The 24,165-nt window shown below is 45.7% G+C and overlaps 1 protein-coding gene across 1 annotated transcript in view; it reads right to left on the minus strand.

Moving 5' to 3' along the window:
* The window catches only part of ophn1 (oligophrenin 1), a 203,321-nt gene that overhangs the window by 17,809 nt on the left and 161,347 nt on the right, over positions 1-24,165 (minus strand). The window contains exons 20-22 of the mRNA XM_078547587.1: positions 23,167-23,523; positions 16,929-17,091; positions 13,071-13,121 (exon numbers count right to left, since the gene is read on the minus strand). Coding sequence (XP_078403713.1) covers positions 13,071-13,121; positions 16,929-17,091; positions 23,167-23,523 — 571 coding nt within the window. The remainder of the gene's footprint in view (positions 1-13,070; positions 13,122-16,928; positions 17,092-23,166; positions 23,524-24,165) is intronic.

Genomic DNA, 24,165 nt, shown 5'->3' on the forward strand with positions numbered 1-24,165 from the left:
TATTAGGTTTTCAGAGGTAACTTCAAGTTTGAATTCAATTCATTTTTTTTTAAAACAAGGCACTAACGTTAAACTTATAGATTTATAATAGCTCAAGTTATTCACGTTCATGAAATGAGATGTATGATTTTTAAATTTGTCGGTGCAATGAAATTTAACTTGATTCTTGAAAGGAATCTTGGTTACTGGATCTAACTTAAATTGGAGCAACATAGGAGTTTGAAAAGGCTGCTGGTTACACAACTTTAGACCCACTGGTGGATATTTTGTTGCCATCAATGTATTGATCCACAACAAAAAAACTTCTTTTTAATCTCAGCTTCAAACTTTAAAGTTTTCAACTTTAAACTTCAAGCTTTAAACTTCAGCTTTTTAAATACTTCCTATAACCCTAATAAAAAGCACCCCCCACCCCCACACCCCCACCCACCCACCACCACCACCTCACCGGTTGAATTGGCTAGTCAGTCCTTGTGATTTGCCAAGACAACTGCCTTTTTTTTCTTATTTAAAGATAATGCTTCATTACTCAGCTCCAGTGTCATATTTTGAGAAACGAAATACGTTGCAAAAGGAACAGATGAGGGATTCTGATGGTCTATAATTTTTAGAATGTTGTAATTTACCAGCGATGAACTGATGTTAATGAACAACCCTACGGGTGGCTTTTTTCCAATCAAGTGCCTACTACGTACAAAACAACTTGCTGGGCACAGAGGAGATGAAGAAAGAATAAATCAAAAACTCAATACCATTTTCATCCTCGTCCAAATAACGTTCTCGACCTCTTATTAGAACATGGAAACTCCAAGTTGCAATTGTTGGCTAGTTTGTGGAATGAGAGAGACACTGGCGAAGTTTTTTTGCCCGTCGATATTCGTCCTGATGTGGTGGTGATTGGTTTTATTTTTGAACCGCTGCAATGCCTGCTAAGGATAGTCAGGGAATTCTGTTATGTTTGGCCCAGCGACGATGAAGGAATAGCATCAACTGTCCAAGTCACGATAGCAAGCGGCTTAAAGGAAAACTGGGATAGTGATAGTGATACTGCAACTTTTCCACTCATCTGTTTCTCAGTGGTTGAGGACATGGTGGCAGGAAGGTGCTGCTAAAATAAGCTTGGCGAGTTGGTACTGTGCACTCCATTGATAATAACGCATTCTGCTAATACCGGCGGTGAATGTGTGCTTGTTGACTTCAGTGGCAAGAATGACAGTCAGGCAGACTCCATTTTCCTGGATGGTGTTGAACTTAAGTGGTGTTGCAGCCAAACCAGGAGAATGGTGAGAATTTCATTCTGCTGACTCGAGCTCTAGAAATGGGCAACCATGAGGTGAGCCATGTGTACAGAGTACACAACCTTTGTTCTCCTCTTGCTGCTACTGTGTTGATATAACTGTAACTGTAAGGTCTAGACAATGGAGACCTCCAGGACTGCTGCTGGGTTACTCACCTATGGTGGTGCTTTGGAAGGTCAATGGAAGGTAACTGTTACCTTTTCTTGTTAGAGACAAGGCCACAATCCTCAGTGTCCAGTGCTTTCAGTATGATTCAGAACAGATCCAGAAGCTCAAAACTGAGCATCCATGAGGCACCGGGGGCCATCAGCTGCAGCAGAATTATATTCAACCACAATCTATTTGGCATCTGGTTTGGCACAACCCCATTCTACCATTACCATTAGGCCAGGGGACCAACCCTGGTTCAATAAAGAGTGTAGGATGTTAATTCCAATAATTGTATATTGAGGAAGAATGAGTCCAAAGCTAGCCTGTACCTTAAAACAAGTTTATTTCCAAGGCAGCAAAATAAGGTCAGCCCTCCTTCTCGATGCCAAATCCCTTGATTGAGCATTGAGTGCCTGACAACAAGGGTCCCCTCCCCAGAAGCCCACAAACAATCCTGACAGGGTTTGCTTTTCGGGTTTCCTATGTGGCAACTACCCCACCCATGGCAGCAGGATCAGGCCCTTATGTAAACATTAATTGCCCACTTAGGGGCCTAATTGAGGCCCTCCACAAGTCTTCCTGACCCGGTCATAATAAAGACAAAAGCAGGAAGGCAGCGGGCTCCCCATCCACCGCACTGCCACACAATTAAATGCCCTCTAACCTTTGAACCTGTCTTGGGGGAGGGCCTTAAATTATGCCCTCAGTTTAGGTGTTGCCAGGGAACTCTGCTCTAGTTCTCATTACAGCCTCGGTACAAATATGGACAAAAGCCTTGAAATCTAGAGGTGAGGTGAGTGACTGTCCCTGACATCATGGCAGCATTTGACTGTGTGTAGCATCAAGGAGCCCTAAACTGAAGTCGATGGGAATCAGGGGGAAAACTTTCAACTGGTTGTAAACTTACAGCACAAAGGAAGATGGCTGTGGTTGTTGGAGGCCAATCACCTCAGTCCCAGGACATCACTGCAGGGGTTCCTCAGGATCGTATCCTAGGCCCAACTATCTCCAGCTGCTTCCTCAATCACTTTTCTCCATCATTAGGTCAGAAGTGGTACTGTTCCCTGATGATTGCACAACATTCAGTACCACTTGTGACTCCTCAGATAATTGAGCAGCCTGTGTCCATATGCAGCAAGACCTGGACAACATTCAGGCTTGGGCTGATAGGTGGCAAGTAACATTTGTGTCACACAAATGCCACACCTCCAATAAGAAAAAATTTAACAAGCTCCCCTCGATACTCAATGGCATTACCATCACGGAATTCCCCACCATCAACATCCTGAGGCTTATTATTGACCAGAAACTGAACTGGACCAGCCATATAAATGTTGCGGCTACAAGAGCAGGTCAGAGGCTGGGAATTCTGTGGGAAGCAATTCATCACTTGGCTCCCCAAAGCCTGTCCACCATCTACAAGGCATAAGTGTGATAGGGAATAGATTTCCTCTTGCCTGGATAACAGCAGCTCCAAGAACACTCAGGAAGCTTGACACAATCCAGGACAAAGCAGCTTGTTTGATCATCACCCCATCCACCACCCTAAACATTCACTCTCCTCAGCACCAGCAGACAGGGGCACCACGGTGTACCATCTAACAGATGCACTGCAGTAATTCACCAGGGTTCCTTCAAACCCATCACCTAGAAGAACAAGGGCTGCAGACACATGGAAACACCACCACCTGCAAGTTCTCCTCCATCATCTTCACATCATCCTAACCACCTTCTTAAGGAGCAAGCTGGTATCCCATGAAAAAATAGTAAAAGAAACACTTCTTTGTGGCGTTAACAGCAGCATCTATGATAGAAGGAGGTGGGGTAGAATTGGTCACGTCACTTTTGGCTGAAAAAGCTTGCAAATACTTCAACCATATCACTCGCAATCACATCCTGGGCTGGATCCGGGTTGAGGGTTGGAAACGTTAATGAAGTCTGGTTCTCCTGTTGCCACATTTTCCACCACCATTCTTGACTGGCTTTAGTCCTTCCCTTGATTCTCTTCCAAGTGACGTTCAACATGGAGGAGTACTGATTTGTCAGTTGGGGGGGTGCAGTAAGCAGTAGATGGTAATAAGCAGGATATTTCCTTGGCTTTGTTCATGCTACAGAGTAAATGTACAGGACACGCCCACTCATTGGGCTGAATAATATGTGTTGCCGAGGTAGGTGGACCACACACCTGGAAGCAGCCAGGATTCAGATATCTGAACCCACCGCCCAAAGACACCGTATAAAGCGTCAATTGGGCCAATTAAGAGCGCTGGGTGGGTTCCGGGCCTCAGAATGAGATTATCCCACCCAATCAGAGCAGTGGGGTGGGATATCTGGCGTTGGAGCTCGTCAGCCGGTGACCCAGATCGAAGTCAGAAAGGGCCCCTCTTTAGCAGCACAATGCAGAAATGGACCTCTCTGCATGAAATCTCACACTGAAAGCGTTTATTCTATTCTACATGTATTATGGCAGTCAATTGCCATTTTAATGAGCACAACTGACCTATTACCATCAATTTGCATAGCGCAGGTGGGCTTCCAATTTCTGGGCCAACCCGCTAACCGTAACATCCCAGACTGGCGTGATGATGCCAAGAACATGACCCGACATCTTCGCCCAATAATATGTTGGCATGTGCGCGTTTCGGTCCCGTTTTTTGAAAATATTATTCAGGTCAATGGGATTGCACCTTTGGTAAGTCTATCCTGCCGATGGCACAGGACATACCATGAGCTGATAATGGAGGAATCTGCAGCTTTGGCTCTTAGGTGTGTTTGAACATGCCTGTGTTGGGCTGGTGTTTGACTAGTTTTTGGGACTGTCAGTTACAGCACAAGGTCATAAGAATACATGAAACAGGAGTAGGCATGGACCGTAGAGGTCCTTGAGCCTGTTCTGCTAGTCAATATGATCATGACTGATCTTTTACCTCAACTCTACTTTCCCTTCCACTCCCGAGATCCCTTGATTTTCTGAACACCAAAAAATTGTCTATCTCAGTCTTTCACATACACTGAATGATGGAGCATCCACAACCCTCTAGGGTGGAGATCTCTGAACATTCAAAACCCTTTGAGTGAAGAAATTTCTTCTCGCCTCAGTCCTAAATAATTAACCCCTTATCCTGAGACTTTGCCCCCGTGTTTCTAGGTTCCAGAGCCCGGGGAAACAACCTCTCAGCGTCTACCCTATCAAACCCCTTCATAATCTTGTATAGTTCAATGAGATCACCTCTCATTCTTCTACACTCGAGAATACAGGGCCAATTTACTCAGCCTTTCATCAACAGACAACCCCCTGATCCTAGGAATCAATCTAGTGAACCTCCACTGCATCACCTCCAAGGAATGCATATTCTTCCTTAAATATGGAGACCAAAACTGCACACACAACTCTAGGTGTGTTATCATCAAAGCATTATACAATTGTACTAAGACTTCTTTATTCTTGTACTCCAGTCCCCTTGCAATTAAAGCCATGATGGCATTTGCCTTCCTAATGGGTTGCTGCACTTTCATGCGAACTTTGTGTTACTTCAATGAGTACACCCAAGTCCCTCTGAACATAAGCATTTAGAGGTTTCACGTCTCTTCAAAATATTCTGCTAAGAAACAGGTTTTCATTCTATCAGTCGGTGTGGATTTAAAGCCCAGTTACAGTGAAAGCAGCACACACATTCCAACACCTCAGACTGCAGCTGCAATGTATAATGACAGATCTCTTAAGATTAAAGCACTTAATTGCCCAAGAATCTAATTCTGTCAATACAGCAGAAAGCTTTGGAACATAGGGCAGAATTTTCCGAGCTCACTGGCGGAGGGCGTGAAAGGTGGTGCGTGAGGAAAATATGGCGGGACCCGCTTCACAACGGTGTGAAGGCAGGTCGCGATCTTCCACTCAGCCCGCTGACGGCAGGCCGCGTTTCCCACCATCGGTCGGCGGGGAGCTAATTGTAATACATTAGCATATAATTAAAAGGCCATCCCGCCAGGCTCTTGGAACCCTGCCGTATCGTCCATCCACGTCAGTGGGAAAGCACGTCGACGTGTTTCACAACAGCACGCAGACAACGTGCACTTGGCGGCCTTCACTTTGGGGGGACTGAGGTGAGTGAGCAGCACAGCTCACTCATTGTTTACAGGCCTCAGGGGCGGGGCCAGGCAACTGAGGGGTGGGGGGTGTCCAGGGGCAAGTGCTGGCCAGCCTCAGAGGCGACTGCTGAGGGGTGGGGGGGGTGGGGGGGTCAAGTGCTGCCCTGGCGCTGTATCCCACACACAGGTGGGGGGCAGGGTAAGTGAGGGAAGTGGCCACGCGTTAGGGATGCCTGTATAAACTGACCATCCCTCCGCAACTAAGACAGATCAGGCGCAGCCACAGTGATATGATTGGGGTCAGGCTCCTAGCCTGCTCGCCCATGCAAGCATCGCAGAGGCACCAAAGGGCCACCATGCGCTCCATACCTTACCCCCCTCTCCTCCACACCCACCACCCCTCCCACACCCACCCCCCCCCCCCACTTTCCCCACCCACCACCACTCCCCTGGCACAGACTTTGAGTCCTCCACCACTTTATTGGACTGCAGAGCAGTTGGACTGCACACGCTGTACAATCTCCTGACCAACACTAGCCATGTAGCAGTCACTGCCGGAGGTGTTCACAGCCCCTTGCAATCTCAGCGTCCTGGTTTGGACCAGTGTCCCCCATCTCACAGGCTGACAGGGCAGCCATGCAGCGCACTCATCTCTGGCCATCCGAGGGGTGACCAGCATTCTCCAGGAAGCATTAAGGGGCTGTCACATCGGGCCAGGAATGGTGCTAAGTACAGCCATGATAACCACGTCTCTCTCTCTCTCTCTTTCATGCTGCAGGAGGACCATGTCAGGATCATGGATCCTGGTGACCTAGTTGTACACCTGATGGCCGTCAGAGACTGTAGAAGATGGAGGAGAGAGCGACTGAGGTTCCTGGCTGTGTAAAGGCAGGTGCAGCAACCTCATGAAAGGGCAGCAGGAGCTCCCGCACACACTGCCCAGGAGCGACAGCGAGTCGTGGGTGGTCTGCACCTAGCGACACCCAGGGTCTAAAGACACTTCCTGCCATTCCTGCAGATGACCGAGAATCAGTGTCACCGCCGACTGCGCATGTCTAGGGACCTGGTGGCTCACATCTGCCACTTACTGCAGGACTTGGAGTCAAGGGGACATGGAGGGTATTCACTGCCAATGGCTGTGAAAGTGACTGTGGCACTCAATTTCTATGCCAATGGCTCCTTTCAGGGCTCCAATGACCCCTGTGGAATTTCACAATCCGCCATCCACAAATACATCCATGAGGTCACAAGTGCCATTGTTTCCATGGCACACAACTTTGTACATTTCGCCCGGGACTAGGTCAGCCAGGGTGCAAGGGCCATTGGATTCGCCCTGATCTTGGGATTCCCACAGGTGCAGGGTGTGACTGACTGCACTCATGTGACGCTCAGGTCTCTGCAAGGGCTTCCACTCACTGAACGTGCAGCTGGTATGAGACCACCAGAAACACATCCTGCAGGTAAGTGCACTGTTTCTGGGGAGTGTGCACAACGCCTACCTCCTGAGTCGCTCACAGCTCCCTGCAGCCTTCCAGGGTCCACAGAGGCTGCAGGGTTGGCTCCTCAGGGAGGAGGGCTGTCCGCAGAGGCCGTGGCTGATGACACCCATGTGGCGGCCTCAGACAGCAGCAGAGCGATGCTATAATGAGGCTCTTACAGCAGCTCACAACTTGGTGGGGCAGACCATCGGGATGCTGAAGATGCAGTTCCGGTGCCTGGAACGGTCTGGTAGAGCCCTGCAATACAGTCCACAGAGGGTGCCATGCATCGTCGTCGTCTGCTGCGCCCTTTACAACCTGGCACTACAACAGGGTGAGGAGCTGGCTGAGGAGGAGATGGAGGAGCTGCATGTCTCCTCCGATGAGGAGGATGCTAACGGGAAAGAGGGCGAGGAAGTCCTCGGTGGTGACAACAATGGGGATGAGGCTCTCGCACTGGGTAGACGAGGCAGGTGCACTCAGTACGCCCTCGTAGCTGCCAGATTTGTGGAGGATGATGACGACATGCAGTGAGGTGGCCCCATAGATTCTCACATTGATCTTCATGAACATTTGATTCCAGTCTGGCTTCTGGCAGCACCAATACCCTCTGTGAGAATGCTCCTGTCATGGAGATGCATTGGAGGCCCTAATAGGCACTCGATCGCAGGAGGATGATGACAACATGCAGTGAGGACACTCCACTTCACATAGCCTTCAAGAATGTCTGACTCCTGTCTGGCCGAGGGGAACTCGCTTGCGCTCCATGATCAGGGCCATCTCAGAGATGCAGCCATGAAACTTTAGACGCATCTGATGTTGTGTCTGCCTTCAGCACCTCAGCCCTTCAGGAGCTGGTGCACAGCATCACTGGTCACAGATGCTGGTGTGATGGGGGCCAGACCCACCTTAAAAGGTGCTGAGAGCACAGAGAGTATGAGAGAACTTTGTGACACCTGCCCACTACATTCTGGCAGCAATGACCAGCACTGCTGAGGTGCAGGCATCTGTAATGTTCCAGGGAGTGTGAGGCTGGACCATCATTGTGGCCTGAAGGCTGCACAGAGCACAGGGAAGAGGCCCTAGACTGAGACACCTGCCTTTTATCTTCTGCAGAAAGGTTTCACATCTCAGCGACACGAACACTGCTCATTAGAACAAGGAGCCGTGGGCAGGGAGACATTCTTGGGAGTTTATTGACAATAGTGAACATTATGTATAAGTGATTAACACCCATGCCCAGACTATGCAACTAATTCTCCTGATCTTTCCTACCCTGCCGTTATGTCTTGGTGCTCCCCGAACATCCACAGCGGAGGTGGGGACAGCCTGCTGACTGTGACGCCCTGTCTGTGATGACTTTGGCGGGCGTTCTTTGGATGGCCAAGACTTGGAGGGCCCTGGCCTGCTTTCGGGGTCCTGCTGTGTGGCAGTGGCACCCTCCTCGACCTGTGGAGCTGGAGCTGCGGAGGTCACAGGCAGAGGGGAGTCAGATGGCCGGTCACTCCCAGAGTCACCTGGGTGGATGGCCCCGGAGCATGCACCTGCTGATCCTCTTACCTATGGGTGCCCGAGGGCCCCTGGCTGACTCCATGAATGGAAGGGGTAGCTGGAGTGAGATCGAGTTGCCCAGCACCCCTTTCGCGTACACATTGTTGGAGGGCAACTTTGGCATCAGCAATGGAGTTAAGCTCACGCAGCAATGGAGTGACATCCTGGACCAAGGTCTCCATGGCGGCCTCCATCCTGCCAGTGTTGACCTCGGTGCATTACAATGCTGGCACTATCACCTCAGCCTGAAGGCGGACGGACTCCTCCATCGTGCCTTGCAACCTGAGGAGTGCAGCAGACATCCCTTCCTGATGTTCCCGAGCTTGCCTTTGCAGCTCCAGCAACTGTGACATGACCAAGTCCAGAGTGATGTGCTCACCAGATTATGATCCCGAGGCTACTCTAAAGCAAGTCCCACCGAGTTGAGTCTCTGCGCTGGTGGAGGGTGTGGGTGAGCACTGTGATGGGACTTCAGGGAGGGTGTTTCCAGATTCCTCTTCAGAGGTTTCTTTGGGGTTTGCTTGGAGGCCCTGGGTCATGGACTCCATCAGCTGTTTCCCAGATATGCCTGCGAAAGCAAGGGAAGATAATTAGTGCATGGCAGTGGCCTGTGAAATAGGACCCATCACTCACGGCATGGCTGTCTGATGGATGTTGCACTGCTGGATCCTCACTTGGTAGAGCACCGCCGACCTCACCATCAGCACAGGACCGATCCCTGGTCATTGCCGGCCAGATGGATGGCTCGGTTTTCAAATTCTGTCAGAACTTTGAATTCCAGCATCCCTCCAACTGTCTGCGACCTTTGCCTCCTGTTGTGAGCCAGTTTGTCCTGCATGGATAGATTTGGGGAGAGTGTATCAGGACGCCTGCCGGACCAGATGATAAGTATGCCTGGCCTGTGTAAGTGGTGAGTGGTCCCATGGATGGGATGAGGACAATGATGGTGTGTGTGAGAAAGAGTGAATGGGTGATGTCCCTTGCACTGGCAGTGAGTGAGGGCTCTGTGGGTGTGTGATGGGTTTGTGACTGTGTGAGTTGGGAGTGATGAAAAGAGTGACTTACCCTGGCGGAATGGAGGAGATCATTCATCCTTTTGTGGCACTGGGTGGCTGACCTCTTCTGAAGGGCTTTGGCACTGACCACCGCTGCTACCGCCTCCCAAGCCAGGTTGGTGACATTGCTACCCATCATGCGGCCAGAACGGGGGTAGAGCACATCCCAGCGGGCCTCCACGGCATCCAGCTGTCACTCGAGGGACCTGTCGTTGAAGCGGGGGGGCTGCAGTCTTTTTTCCTTTGCTGGCCATGTTTCCCGGGCAGCGGTGGTGAGCTGGTGATGGGCGCTTTGCTGGCAGCCGCCTTTTAAAGATGCCGGCCGGCGTGATGCAACAGTGGGGTGATGGCGAGCGGGCGAATGAGAACCCGCTCGCCATAGAAACGGCGTGTTTTGCGGGAGTGAATATATAATGAGGCGGGCTCAGGAAGATAGGGCGTGAAAACCCACCAATTTTCTTTAGTAGGACTCCATTTTACCCGCCCGCTACCGCACTTAGTGCAATTCTGGGAAAATTCAGCCCATATTCTCTGAGTGGGTAAGAGTGCTATGGTATGGTATCTGTCTCACTTGTCCTTCATAGAATTATACAATAGAGAAAGAGGCCAATCGGCCCATTGTGCCCACACCAGTTTTTTGAAGGAGCTACACAATTATTCCTTCTCCTTTGCCCTTCTCCAAAGCCTTGCAGAATTATCCTCCTCAAGTATTCAACTAATTTCTATTTGAATTTTGATCAAATCTGCTTCCACCACTCTTTCAGGCAATGTATTCCAGATAACAAAACTTAATACTTTAAAAAATTCTCATTTTAACTCCTGGATTTATTTAACCAATTATCTTAAGTCTGTTTCCCATGGTTACCGACCATTGGATTGTCCACACACAATGAATTGGAACATTCTGATTCTGCCTCAGCATTACTGGGCGTAAGAAAATAAACACACCGAGCGCCACACTGTACCCATGTCATGCAATGTGTTGCCTGTGGTTCAGTTGGCCGCATTCCACCCTCTGATTCACAAGGTTTTGGGTTCAAATCCCACTCCAGGACTTGAGCACAAAAATCAAAGCTGACATTCCAGTGCTGCGCTCAGAGTGGATGTCTTTTGGGTGGGACGTTAAACTGGGATACTGTCTGCCCTCAGTTCATTGTAAAAGATCTCACGGCACTATTTTGAAGGAGGACAGCGGAGTTATCCCTGCTGCCTTAGCCAATATTTATCCCTCAATCAACATCACAAAAGTACAGATACATAGGCATTATCACATTGCTAGTTGTGGAAACTTGCTGTGTGAAAACTAGCTGCTGTATTTCCTTCATTACAACACTTCAATAAGTATTTCATTTGCTGTAAAACACAGAGATATCCAGTGGTCATGAAAAGCGCTATGTAAATGCAAGTGTCTCTTTGGCCCCCAGTTGTGCATGCATTATTTACGTTTCCCCCCATTCCTCACTTAATCTAACCCAAATACAGTTACATATAGATAAAAGCAAAATACTATGGATGCTGGAAATCTGAAACAAAAACAGAAAATGCTGGAAAAACTCAGCAGGTCTAGCAGCATCTGTGGAGAGAGAATCAGCTCTCTTTAGCTCTGAAGAAGGGTCATACAGACTCAAAATCTTAACTCTGATTCCCTCTCCACAGATGCTGCTATACCTGCTGAGTTTTTCTAGCATTTTCTGTTTTTGTTAGTTACATACAGGTTCTCTTGACACACTTCAAAGCATCCACAACAGAAGTATGACAACCAGTCATCAACCATGTTAATTAATTGCTGCGAGTTTCAGTGTGAAAAGTACCAACATTGACAGGAAGCCCAACTTTCCAAAATATGGTCATTCGTTAAATTTACCTTGTGACACTCAAAAGAATTAAATCACCATGCTTTCTTCTGTGTCATTTACCATCATAAACAAGAGTATAAAAGCAAAATACTGCTGACCTTTATTCTGCTATTAACACCTACCCTGGACCAATGCTGTTTCTTCACTACTACCATTAGCACTCCCTTTGCCTTTTGTTCCATGACATCTTGTTATCCCCGCCCACTAACCTATCCCTTTGGTTCCACCTGAGCCTCCCCCTCCATTTTCAACAGCTTAAAACCCATCACATTTCTACCTCTCTTCAGTTCTAAAGAGGAGTCATATTCGACTTGAAATGTGAATTCTGTTTTTCTCTCTCCACAGATGCTGCCAGACTTGCTGAGTATTTCCAGCACACTCGTTTTATCATAAACAAGGGGTTGGATTATTTTCTGTCGCTCGCTCTCTTACCAGAGCTTTATTTGCTGGTCCAGTCCCTCAGGGATAATCCCAGAGAGACTATTATATGGACATTATACCGGTGCATGTTTTAATCAAAGAATAATTGCAATGAAAGCATTTCCAAAAAAGGTTTTGAGATCCTGTGAAGAGGTGAGATAGATTAGAAGTTGCTGGGATCAATGTTTATTACTTTCAACTCAATCTTCTCAACACGCTTAATTCATGCAACCTGCAGAAATCATGATGTACAATGAAAACAGTAAATGCAACTTAAACTTCACCATCAAAACCTCAAGCCTTAGAAATTTCGCCTGGACATTAAGTGTGATGCCAGGTTTTCCCAACGTCCTTTATCCTGTACTAAGGTCTACTAGTGGATGTAGACATCAGCATCCACCCAACAGGGTTAAAAATGCACCTGCATAGTTAAACTAGGTGCTGCCACTTTAAAAGATAGTCACCGGAGATTTCCTCAAGAGTTCACTTGATCAACCATCACAACTCTAGCACAAGATCAGAAGGGAAACCTTGTTTGTATGTGGATCGGGGTTTCTGTCAATCTTCTGCCGATGTTACGTTAGCCAATCCCTCTGAGGAAATTCCAGAGTCACTTTGTAAGCACTTAATTGTGAATATATTTCCTATTGAGCAGTAACTGACTGCACCATCAAAAAACATCTGTCTGCAAATTGCAACCCCAAGGCAATGTAGCTGAGATTGATAACTTAGCAGCATTGGAAGAATTATACCTTTAGTCTTTCCTCCACTCCTGCCTTGCAATACCACACCTTTCGTTGGCAGTCAGCGTATGGTACAAATAGTGAAGCAACTTCCCGAACCTGCTGCAAGTATTCATTATGAAAGCGTGAAAACGAATGGCCAATTGTGTTTAACCTCGAGATTTATTAAGCAGCAAGTTTGATTTTGTGAGAACTTCAGCACAAGTCACGCTCAGCAATCTTCTTTGTTCTGAAATCCTGGTGATTAAGCTTTCCTTGTAGAATTTACTCCTCCTTAAAGCATTCATTTGTTACAAAAAAAATAGTTGTGCAGAAGATCACTAGGATAAATCTTTTGGGAACAAAAGATTTATGCACTAGGTTTTTGCAAAGAGGTGAGTGATTACCCATGGGTTATGGAAAGGCATCAGTAGTAATTATTGTCTCTTACCCGCCTGTTTTTCTAGCAGCATTTTCGAAAAACTTGGCTCTGGAAGCAACCCTATAAATTAAAACAGCAAAGTCTAAGAATTCCCTTGCAAAAAGTGAACTATCATAAATCCAACAGGAAAGATTATTACTCTGTGTTCCAGTGACTGCCTGCTGAAACTGCACTCTAGTTCAAGTGCTTAAGAGTTACTAAATATTTAATTTGGTAGTATGAGTGAAATGGATGTCTTTTTTAGCATGCAAATCCAAAAAGTGTACCTGTAGACCACATTAGCCTTGTAGAAATAATCACGTTTGTTAAAAAGCAAAGACTAGAATTTAGTCAGAGTTATCACTGTCACAGCTTTGGATAAAGGAGTCTTACAGACGCCTTGCACGGCTGCTATGAGCTGGCACTGTGTTGCCTACCCCAGGCGCCAGGGTGTTGCTTACCCAGAAACTGCTTGTAAAGGCAAAGTGTGGGCCAAAGAAAAAGAGCAGTCTGCAATTTCATTCAAAGAAATGGTTTTAATTTTGTTGACCCATTTTTACTGAAATTCAAAACGCAAAGCAAAATTCACAAGATTTGCAAAAATGTGCTCGAGGAGCATAACAGTTCTCGAAAATCCTCCAAAAAGCAAGTTATTAAGACTCCTTTTACCATCCCTCCAAGCTCAAAGCGAGAAATTGCTTTTGTGTGTTAAACGTAGAGCGGAATCAAAAGTCACCATGTACCAGTGATTACCCTAATCAAAAGGGTGAGAGACACGAGAGAGAGCTCATTCAGGAATCGCAGCAGTCAAAATGTACCCCAGCATGAATCACTAGTTTCAGAAGATGGGAAAAGTGGAGAGAGGGGGGAGGAAGAGAGAAAAAAGAGCTAGGAGAACATGAGAATCTCAATGACGTAGCGAGTTGGCGGACAATGACCTTTCACCTTTGGCACCAGAGTTCCAATTTACCCCAAACATACTTAGTGAGGGTCTTCCTGTGAGGGTACTACACGAAATGAGTTGGGGCAAATCTCAATCCACTTTTCATTGTGGTAAACGGTACTTTCCTGAAGTCAGGGCCGAGACACACTGTGGGAGAGCATAAAGATGGCTGAAAGGACCACGCTCTCACCATGGTGGGAAGTACTAACCCTCACTGGGAAAAACAGAAATGGTTAAATAAGCCGCCGTAGAGGCTTATTTCTTGACAGCTGGTGTTCATATAAAACCAGAACATTCATTTGTTTGTGAAAGCCATGAATAAATTAGATTAGTAATTGGATCCTAGGCTTCATCAGTGCTATAAAAAAGTTATCCAGCAATTTTAGTGCTGAATGTTAATGATTGAATCAGGGAACCACCTTGATGTGTATAATTAAACAGTGAATCAATGGTCACCTTTCATCACACCATTTTGATTTATTAAAGCGTAAGACTAGAAAGAAGCTGGCCCAAAAAGCTGAGTCTTAAGGCACAGTTTCACATTTCCCCCATTTAGGTTCGAACTGAAGTCATGTTGATGAGGACCTGCAGCAGTCTCACTCCAGGGGTGAGGCCAACTCTAGCTTGGGATGTTTGAGGTGACCTGGCATCTCCTAGTGGTCGATAGAGGAATGGGGCAGACAATCTGTTCTCTTAGAAATAGGAGTTCAAGTCTGCGTGGACAAATAGAATTATAGCAAGCGATTTGTATTAAAACTCCACCGCAATTTGCCCAAAAAAATAAAAATTAGCCAAAAGGTGCAATCAAAGTAACATTTTATTCTAAACAAATTCAGAATTTTGTACGCGAAACTGATGCAGACAGAAATGCCCATGGCTATATACCCAACCCAGCAGAGCGAGTTGTTGGAAATTTCAAACCTGTAATTGGTACAGATTCTGACTGTGCTAACTGCCAGTTCAGTCTGATTATAAAACAGTGGCACTCAGCCAGCCTTTCCTGCGAGCACATCTTTAAACAAAGCTAAACGTTTCTCCTAGCCCAGGAGAAATCTTTTTTTTGCATTCGACTGCTTAACTTGAAAGAAGATTGTATTCGAACTAAACCTGAGGGAGAGCATGAAAAATAAGTTGCTATGAGCAGTGAAATAATCAATTTTCAGACAATGAACAGTGCAGTACTTTAGATGCCGAGTTCACACTGTGAGGGTTAGAAGGTCTAATCCCAGCTTTGTGTAAATGGGTTTCAACTTCATTTAGAAAAACAATAAAAATTATTGGCAAACTGACCCGCATTCAAAGGAATGAGATTGAAAATAGGTTTGCGATTTTAGTTTCCGTTTTTCTTTTTAATAGAAAATGTATATATGTGTCTTAATAGAAAATGTATATATGATACACATCTTGGCTTAGAGGGGCGAGGGTTTAATTTGCTTTGGGTTGTGAAGGCAGTGGTCTCAGGATAGTCTCTTTTAAGGGCTTCCCTCCAAAAGTCCAGAAAAGGAAGTCCCTCGTATGAACAGGAGGAGGTCATTTAGCCCCTCGCGCCTGTTCCACCATTCAACGAGGTCAAGGCTAATCTGCAGCCTAACCCCATTTGCGTGGGAGCAGGCAACCCGCCGAGGAAAAATGTATCAAATTAGTAGAGTTTATCTATTCATCCCCTCACCACAGCCAGCTCACAATAGCCAGAGGTGCTCTGTTTCCCTGGTGGGTTTTTTTCCTTGTTTTCTGAATTTTTCATTGAATTAGTTTCACAAAACACTCCCGTTCATTTGTAAAATCTAAAATACCAGAGCAATATGTTGACATGGCCTGGAATTGGAGATTGCACAAGTCACAAGAGGCTCTAGTTTGTAGAAAGATCTGTAACAGCAGTCCATCAATTGTTATCTTAAATAAGCAATAAGGAAGGGAAATGGGATTTAATTCCACAAAAACAATAAAGAATTCCAAAATTGTTATGAATGGATCAATTTAAATACTTTTTTGTATATTAAGGCACATAAGAATAGCTCAGCTGGCTTAACATAGCAAGTCGCGGAACCATGGGGTGCCATGTTCCCTGTACTCATGCACCCACCACCACCCCCTACCCTGCGACTAAAAAGTCGATTGGGAGCCTGCCCACAAAAAAGCGAACTGTCCCGCAGCCATTTAAGTTTGGCATAGCGGTAATTGGCTCAAGGCACGACTTCTGCCCCATCGGGAGGATAAAATCTCGCCTTAGAGAGAACTGCCAGGCAATCCTTCTGGTCAGCAGCTCTGTAGTCCCAGCAGTGCCAGGTTTGAGTGGTGGCCACTGCTGGGACTACAGGCAGTCCCTGAAAAGGTGGTTATGGACGCTGGGCTGAAGGCAAGTCCAGGGAATCGGCGGGCCTGGTTGGCACCCTGCAGCGAGCGGGGTGAGGTGGTGTGGGGGACCGGGTTTGAGAGGCTGAGAGGGGTGAGTAAAGGGGAAAGGATGACCTTGTGGGAAATACCTCTGATGGGCGCAGGGGACACCTGGGGTCACCCCCTCTTGCCCGACACCAACTTATATAGCTAAAGCTGCCAGCCTACCCACTTGGCCGTGGGTAAAATAGTGGGGGGGACACGGTGGGGGCTTGGGATGAGGCATTTAAGTGGCCTTAAGAATGGGGGCAAGAGAGGGGAAGAACGGGGGGGGGAAGAAGGGAAGAGCGGGGGAGAGAGTGGGAAAAGAGGGGAAGAGAGAGCAGATAGAGAGCGGAGAGGGAGGGTGGGGGAGGGGGGAACGGGGAGGCAGAGATTGGGAGAGCAAGGATGAGTGAGAACACAAAATTGAATGATAACTGAGGGCATCTGATGCCTGTGAAGCTATACTTCATTGTAAGCCACTGTCTTCAGAAGATGATGCAGGACAATTGGACAAGGGGGGAAAAAAGAGGAGAAACAAAAATACAATTCAAAAAAAGGAAGTTTACACAGAAGATGAAGTATCTTCCATGCTAGTGGACTGCTCTACTTTCAGTGGTGGAGGGACTTTATCTCGACAAGGAGGATCTGGTGGCCTCATGGGAGGACGTTGCAGGCCAGATGAGGTCTTCTCCTGGTGGGCTCGATGAACATTAATGTTACTATAATCGCCTGAAAAAGAAGAAAAATAATGTTATTTCATACTGGCAACTAAGATCCAAACACTGAGAAATTACTGCTTCCACCAGCAGAGGAACCTGTTTGAGGGTCATGAGGATACATTGACCCTCCGTTGAATCACAGAATTGTTACAGTGCAGAAAGAGGCCATTCAGCCCATCGTGTTTGCACAGGCTCTCTGCAGAAGCAAATCACCAGTGCCATTCCTCTTCCTTCTCCCTGTAACCTTGTACATTCTTCCTGCTCAGATAACAGTCTAATTCCTTTTCAATGCCTTGATTGAACCTGCCTCCACCACATTCTCAGGTAGTGTATTCTAGACCTTAACCACTAGCTGCATGAAAAAGTTTTTCATGTAGCTTTTGCTTCTTCTGCCAATTACTTTAAATCTGTGCCCTCTCGTTCTCGATCCTTCCAATAATGGGAACGGTTTCTTCCTATCTACTCTATCCACACCCATGATTTTGAATACGTCTATCAAATCTCCTCTCGGCCTTCTCTTCTCCAAGGAAAACAGTCCCAACTTCTCCAATGTATCTGCATAACTGAAGTTCCTCATCCCTGAAAACTCCTCTTGTGAATCTTTTCTGCACTCTCTCCAATGTCTTCACATCCTTCCTAAAGTATGGTGCCCAGAGCTGGATGCAATACTCCATTGAGGCCAAACTAGTGCCTTACATAAGTTCAATATAGCCTCCTTGCTCATGTACTCTCTCAATGTCCTGCCATCTTCATTGACTTATGCACATATACATCCAGGTCCCTCTGCTCCTGCACCCCCTTTAGAGTTGTATCCTCTATTTTGTACTCTCTGTATTCTTCCTACCAAAGTGAATTCTCCACATTGATCTCCACCTGACACTCGTCCACCCATTCCATCAACTTGTCAATGTCCTTTTGAAGTTCTACACTGTCCTCCTCAGAGTTCACAATGCTTTCAAGTTCAGTATCATCCACAAATTTTGAAATTGACCACTGTACACCAAAGTCTAGGTCATCAATATAGATCAATCCCAACACTGACCCCTGGGAAACTCTACTACAAACCTTCCTCCAGCACAAGACATCCGTTAACCACTACTCTCTGCTTCCTGTCACTCAGCCAATTTGTATCTACGTTGCTACTGTCCCTTTTATTCCATGAGCTACAACTTTGCTCAAAAGTCTGTTGTAAGGCATTGTATCAAATGCCTTTTGGAAGTCCATGTACACCATATCAAAAGAATTGCCCCTATCAACCCCCTTTTACCTTTTCAAAAAAACTCCAACAAGTTTGTTAAACATGATTTTGCCTTAACAAATCCATACTGGCTTTCCTTAATTAACCCACATTTGTCCCTGTGATTATTAATTTTGTCCTGAATTATTGTTTCCAGAAGTTTCCCCACCACTGAAGTTAAACTGACTGGCCTGTAGTTGCTAGGCTTATCTTTATATCCTTTTTTGGGTGTAAAATTTGCTCCAGTCCTTTGGCACCACCTCTGAGTCTAAGGAAGACCAGAAAATTATGGTCAGTGCCTCCACAGCTTCCCCCAGTATCCTTGGATGCATCTCATTGAGTCCCGGTGTCTTATCAACTTAAAGTACAAACGGCCTATCCAATTTTAAACCCTTCAACATGTCTGAATTACTTCTCATTTCACCGTGGCCTGGGTAGCATCTTCATCCTTGGTAAAGACAGATGCAAAGTATTCATAAATAATTTTATGAATTATGGAGATTAAGATGAAGAAAAAGAAAAGATATGCTTACGACAGATGTTGGATGGATAATACAATGGAAAACAAAACTGAATATAAAGGATTCAGAGAGGAAGTGAAAAAGCAAATAAGAAAAGCAACTGCCGCTCTGGATGTGTGGACTCAAAGCATGGGATGGGCAAGTTGTCGCCGTTTTGAACAATTGGTAGCAAGCTTCTTCCAGTCATTTACGTCAATGCTGCCACACTTCATGGAGAGCTGACCTATATGGTTTATAATTGCATTAATCAAAACCACCACTCCTCCTCCTTTTCTTCATTTCTTATCTTTCCTGAACACCTCGCATCCAGGAATATTTAACAAAATATTTAATACCTCAACTATGCCCTCTGCCTCCATGCGTAAATCCTCTTTTTGTGCCTGAATCAGCCCCGCTCCTCCTTTTTACCACTTTTTTACTATTTATATGCCTACAGCCAACTTTGGGATTCCCTTTCATGTTAGCTGCCAGTCTCTTTTCATACTCTCTCTTTGCTCCTCTTACTTGCTTTTTCACTTCCTCTCTGAATCCTCTATATTCAGTTTTGTTTTCCATTGTATTATCCATCCAACATCTGTCGTAAGCACATCTTTTCTTTTTCTTCATCTTAATCTCCATCTCTTTTGTCATCCAGGGAGCTCTGGATTTGTTTACCATACCTTTGCCTTTTGAGGGAATATACCTTGACAGTGCTCGAACTATTTTCTTCTTCAGCGATAGCCCATTGTTCAGCTACAATTTTTCCTGCAAACTAATTTATTCGACCCAGATCCATTCTTACCCCACTGAATTGATTTTCCCCCAGTTAATTATTCTTACTCAGGATTGGTCCTTGTCCTTTACCATAGCCAACTCTTATGGTACAATGATCACATTCCCCTAAGTGTTCTCCTACTGACATTTGATCCACTTGGCCCACCTCATTCCCAAGAACCAGCTCTAACAATGTCTCAATTGGCACTGGGCAGGAAACATACTGCTGCAGAAAATTTTTCTGAACACACTCTAGGAACTCTTGCCCCTCTCTGCCCTTTACATTACTACTATCCCAGTCTATATTCAGATAATTAAAATCTCCCATTATAACTACTCTATAATTCTTGCACCTCTAATTTCCTTGCAAATTTGTTCCTCTACGTCCTTTCCACTAGTCAGTGGCTACACCAAGCAATGTAATTGCACCTTTTTTGTTCCTTAGATCTAGCCAAAGAGATTCTGTCTCTGACCCCTCTGGGACAACCTCTCTCCCTCCTCAAAACAGCATCGCTCTCCTTAATCAAAACCACCACTCCTCCTCCTTTTCTTCCTTTCTTATCTTTCCTGAACACCTCGCATCCAGGAATATTTAACAACCAGTCCTGCCCTTCTTTGACCCAGGTCTCTGTTATAGCCACATCATCATGAAAAATAACAGTAATGCTTTCCTTTAATTGTTTTGAAAATTCCATCTGAGCCCCATTCACAGAAGGTAATATTTTACTGAGTTGTATTGTATGGGGTACTTAGTACTGTCCCCTTCCAAACACAAATTTACTTCTATTTAAAACTGTTTGTGGGCGATACTGTTGTCTCACAGCAACTCTGCTGCCTCAGCCAGAGGACAGTCTCCAAGCATAACCTCAGTTGACGTTAGCAGGTTACATGACCATTCTGGGTACTGGTTCTCACTAGATTGACGTATCATCTACTTTCTAAGACAGGTCACTGCCCGCTGTGTTTCCTCACCAGCCCAGGGATACTCGTATATAGCTCCCCTATCACTGCCCAATCAAGTTCAGTAAAGCCAGCACAAAGCACAGGTTAAGTCCAGGACCCTCCTGATCTCATCGGCTGTTCCGCGATGTGAGGATGATGTCTGCTCAGGGTCGCAAGTTTCTGCCATGGGTCCCCGTGACTGAACAGGCTGATTCTCGGCCCACAGATCTTTGGCACATGGGGCGGGACACTCCATGAGGTAGTGGGATTCAGAGTGCAGGATTTACTTCTTTCCTTCTTTACTGCCGCTCTGGATGTGTGGACTCAAAGCATGGGATGGGCAAGTTGTCGCCGTTTTGAACAATTGGTATCAAGCTTCTTCCAGTCATTTACGTCAATGCTGCCACACTTCATGGAGAGCTGACCTATATGGTTTATAATTGCATTAAGTGCTAAAGGGAGATATCATACACACATTGAATCCCCTCAGCCTCAGAGAAGCCATTTTGTGACAAATCTCTTCTCCAGCAATAATGAGAGCAATTTCCAAGTCATCATTGACAGGAATTAACACTAGCAAAACAGCTGTTGGCATGTAGCTTCTGACCAGCATCTTTAAAAATCACAAGAACTGAGAACAATGGAGAGATCCTGCTCAGGGTGCAAACAACAGCTGGGATCTTCAGAATTCCACAAAAAATTGGAGGGAAGATCTGGTTGCATCACAAGGGCCGACATGGACTGGAGAGTTGCAGAACTGTAACTGTACGGGTACGAATGACGTGACTGCCTGAAACTGATAGAACAGTGCGCTGCATTCTCAGAAACGGTGAAGACGTGACCACCGCCTAACCAAATGCTTGACAGAAATGGCACTTGGAGAGGCAGCCGGCAACCAGAGCGGTTGTGTGTGTTGGCAGATGTGACAATCTGTTGTCAACTACCAGTCCAACGACAAGGCAACAAATGAAACCCGCTCGACAGTAAAGTTTGCCCTCTTTCTGTGTAAGATGTCATCTTCAGAGCCGAAACATTTACATCCTGCCATGGCTAATTGGAGGAGTTGCCGGCAAGCTCCATAGGTCACGATTTGAGCACGAGAGGTTTGGTTCTTAATTTATTTTTATGTATTCGGCTCTTGGATCTTAAATGGGAACTAGAAACCTCAAACCGGCAGCAAATTTAAAAAACTCTAATTTGTTTGAACCAAATGCCCATGCATGAGGCTTTTCATTGTGCCAGTGGGGATTTACTGAGGTCACAGTTCATGAATTGAGCAGACAGCCTTAATGGGATCAGTTATCTAGGAAAGTAAAAAAAAAAATCAAAGGCAATAAATCCGAATTGCAAAGTGTTGACCTGTTGGGTTTGAGCAGGTAGCTCTTTTTGGAGGTGTGGTGTGTAACCTAGAAGGATAGTATAGTAGTAAAAAGGGTATTTTTTTTAAGCAGCCTTAGATCCAGTGGAAATTGACAACTAGTCACAGGTGTAATTACACAGGTATAATTTACCCACATGCACTAATCCTAGTGGAAATGCCTTGAACACAATGCTAGTAAATATATTTTACTGATATGTTTGCTTAAACATCCATGGTCATCATTGCAGTGTTTTGCAGTCTTTTTCCTTTCAAAAAGTTTGAAATTTTAGCATTAATTTATCAGACACCACCACATTTTAGTGCACTTCCTCGGTTTTTGTCCAACAGTCGTGAGCAACACTTCATTTTAATCAGGGTGACTGCTGAGTTCATTGACTCACAACAAGAGCAGCGCCAGACCCGCATTCACCCCCACCCTCCATTCTCCACCCACCCATACCCTCTGTTTTCCATGCATCCCCACCTTCCCTCTCCACCCGGATCCATCCTTATTGCTCTCCACCCAGAATAATTGGATTCTGATTGGCCTTTGCCATGACATACCTTGCTTTCCGTTATTGGCCAAGTTGCTTTACTCTGCTGGCCTCAAGCAGTTAGTCGATTGGTTGAGCTACCCACAAAGATAGTTCCCCACTCCATATATTGTTAGCGTTTCCATGGAGCAGATGTATTTTCACCTGTGTTACGCACCATTTTGGCAGATAACCCAGGAAATTAAGCACACAAAAAACACTGCATGCTGAGCTTCACATTTTACCAACAAATACATTAAAAAAAAGTTAAAGTGCACATGCAAATGGTATGTGAATGAGTATTGAGATCACATGCCAATGATGGTATTTATTACTCATTTTTGAGGTGCAATTAGGCACATCTGGATTCCCAACTTTCCACATGGCCAGTGGCCAATCCATTAGATAATATTGCCCCGGATCCTGCTCTCTGTTAGCTATCACCCTCCTTTTTAAAAGAAAATGTATAGAAGTATGTCATTACACGATTCCTTAAGCCCGTACCATCTATTTTGATTACTGGAATTAAGAGCAAAAGCAATCCACTGAAATAAAATCTAGTGAAGGCCCCTTCATTGATACAATTGATTTTGATGAGCCTCAATTCACATTAAAATGTTGAAATGAATAGGACAGACTTGGAGAAGAAAAACACTCTATTGTACCAGCGTGCTAGGAAAGGTTGCAATGTTAATATTCCATGCCATTCTCTGCTCTAAATTATATCAAGTGCATTTACCATCTTCAGTGTAAACCATCTTGGAAGAAGTAGGATTTGAGCGAAAGGATGATGCTCGAGAGGCACTGGCATTGGCCCGATCAGACTGTGGCACCCCATTTACAGACTTTGGTGCAAGCTTCAGACCTCCGTCTTTCATTTTCGGTGGGAGCCGTCCCACTTCTGTCTCCGGGAACGGCCGCCAATTCTGGTTACCCACAGCCTGCCGAAGAGGAAACTCAGGTTCTGCCACCCTTGGGCTGCCCACGCTTGGTCTAGTCATTCGCTGCAGTGGTACAGGGCTTGATAGGGAGCCCACATCACCTGTCTCTGGACTATTGGCACCACTGGCGTTGTGATTTGCGCTTCCTGCATCATCTGCAAAGGAAGAGATTGTTTCTTTACAAGAACTTTAACTCTGTTTTCTTCTTTAGAGGCACAAAGGTGGTCAACAAAAAAAGGTGCAAGAGAATGAACTATTTTACTGCAAACTGAGTGAGCAGCACCTCCTGATCAGCAGATGACTGATGCCCAAACCCTGCTGGAATCAGTCGCTGGTTGCGTCTATTTACAGCCAGTTAGTTATTGTGGATCTATATCCACACTCTCTCCTGCAGCCATGCTCCAAACATTCCCTCCAACAGGAAGGATTTTATAGGATTTGATCAGTGCTGGCATTTAGGATAAACCCCAAATTAAATCAACTAAATGAGGTTTATCCCCAGAGAGAGATGGGAAATATAATCAGCCACGAGTCAGGGTAACTGGATCTGGTAACATCCCAAAAATATCTTTAAAAAGACGCAACTGATCTGGTGATCTCAGTGTCTGGGTGGATTGCAGTAGCATCCCCAAATGAACAGCATTGCCTGAATAAGCATCATGTGGGATGTTGGAACAGGTTGCCACAGCATCTTTACCATGAAAGCCAGAAGCTATGGAAGTACATTATATTCATTTGCAGACCCACTGATAGCACCAATCTACTTAATAGATTTTCATCAAGTAAAAACTAGACTG

This window comes from Cetorhinus maximus, chromosome 8, assembly GCF_964194155.1.
Source record: "Cetorhinus maximus chromosome 8, sCetMax3.hap1.1, whole genome shotgun sequence".
Classification (NCBI taxonomy): Eukaryota; Metazoa; Chordata; class Chondrichthyes; order Lamniformes; family Cetorhinidae; genus Cetorhinus; species Cetorhinus maximus.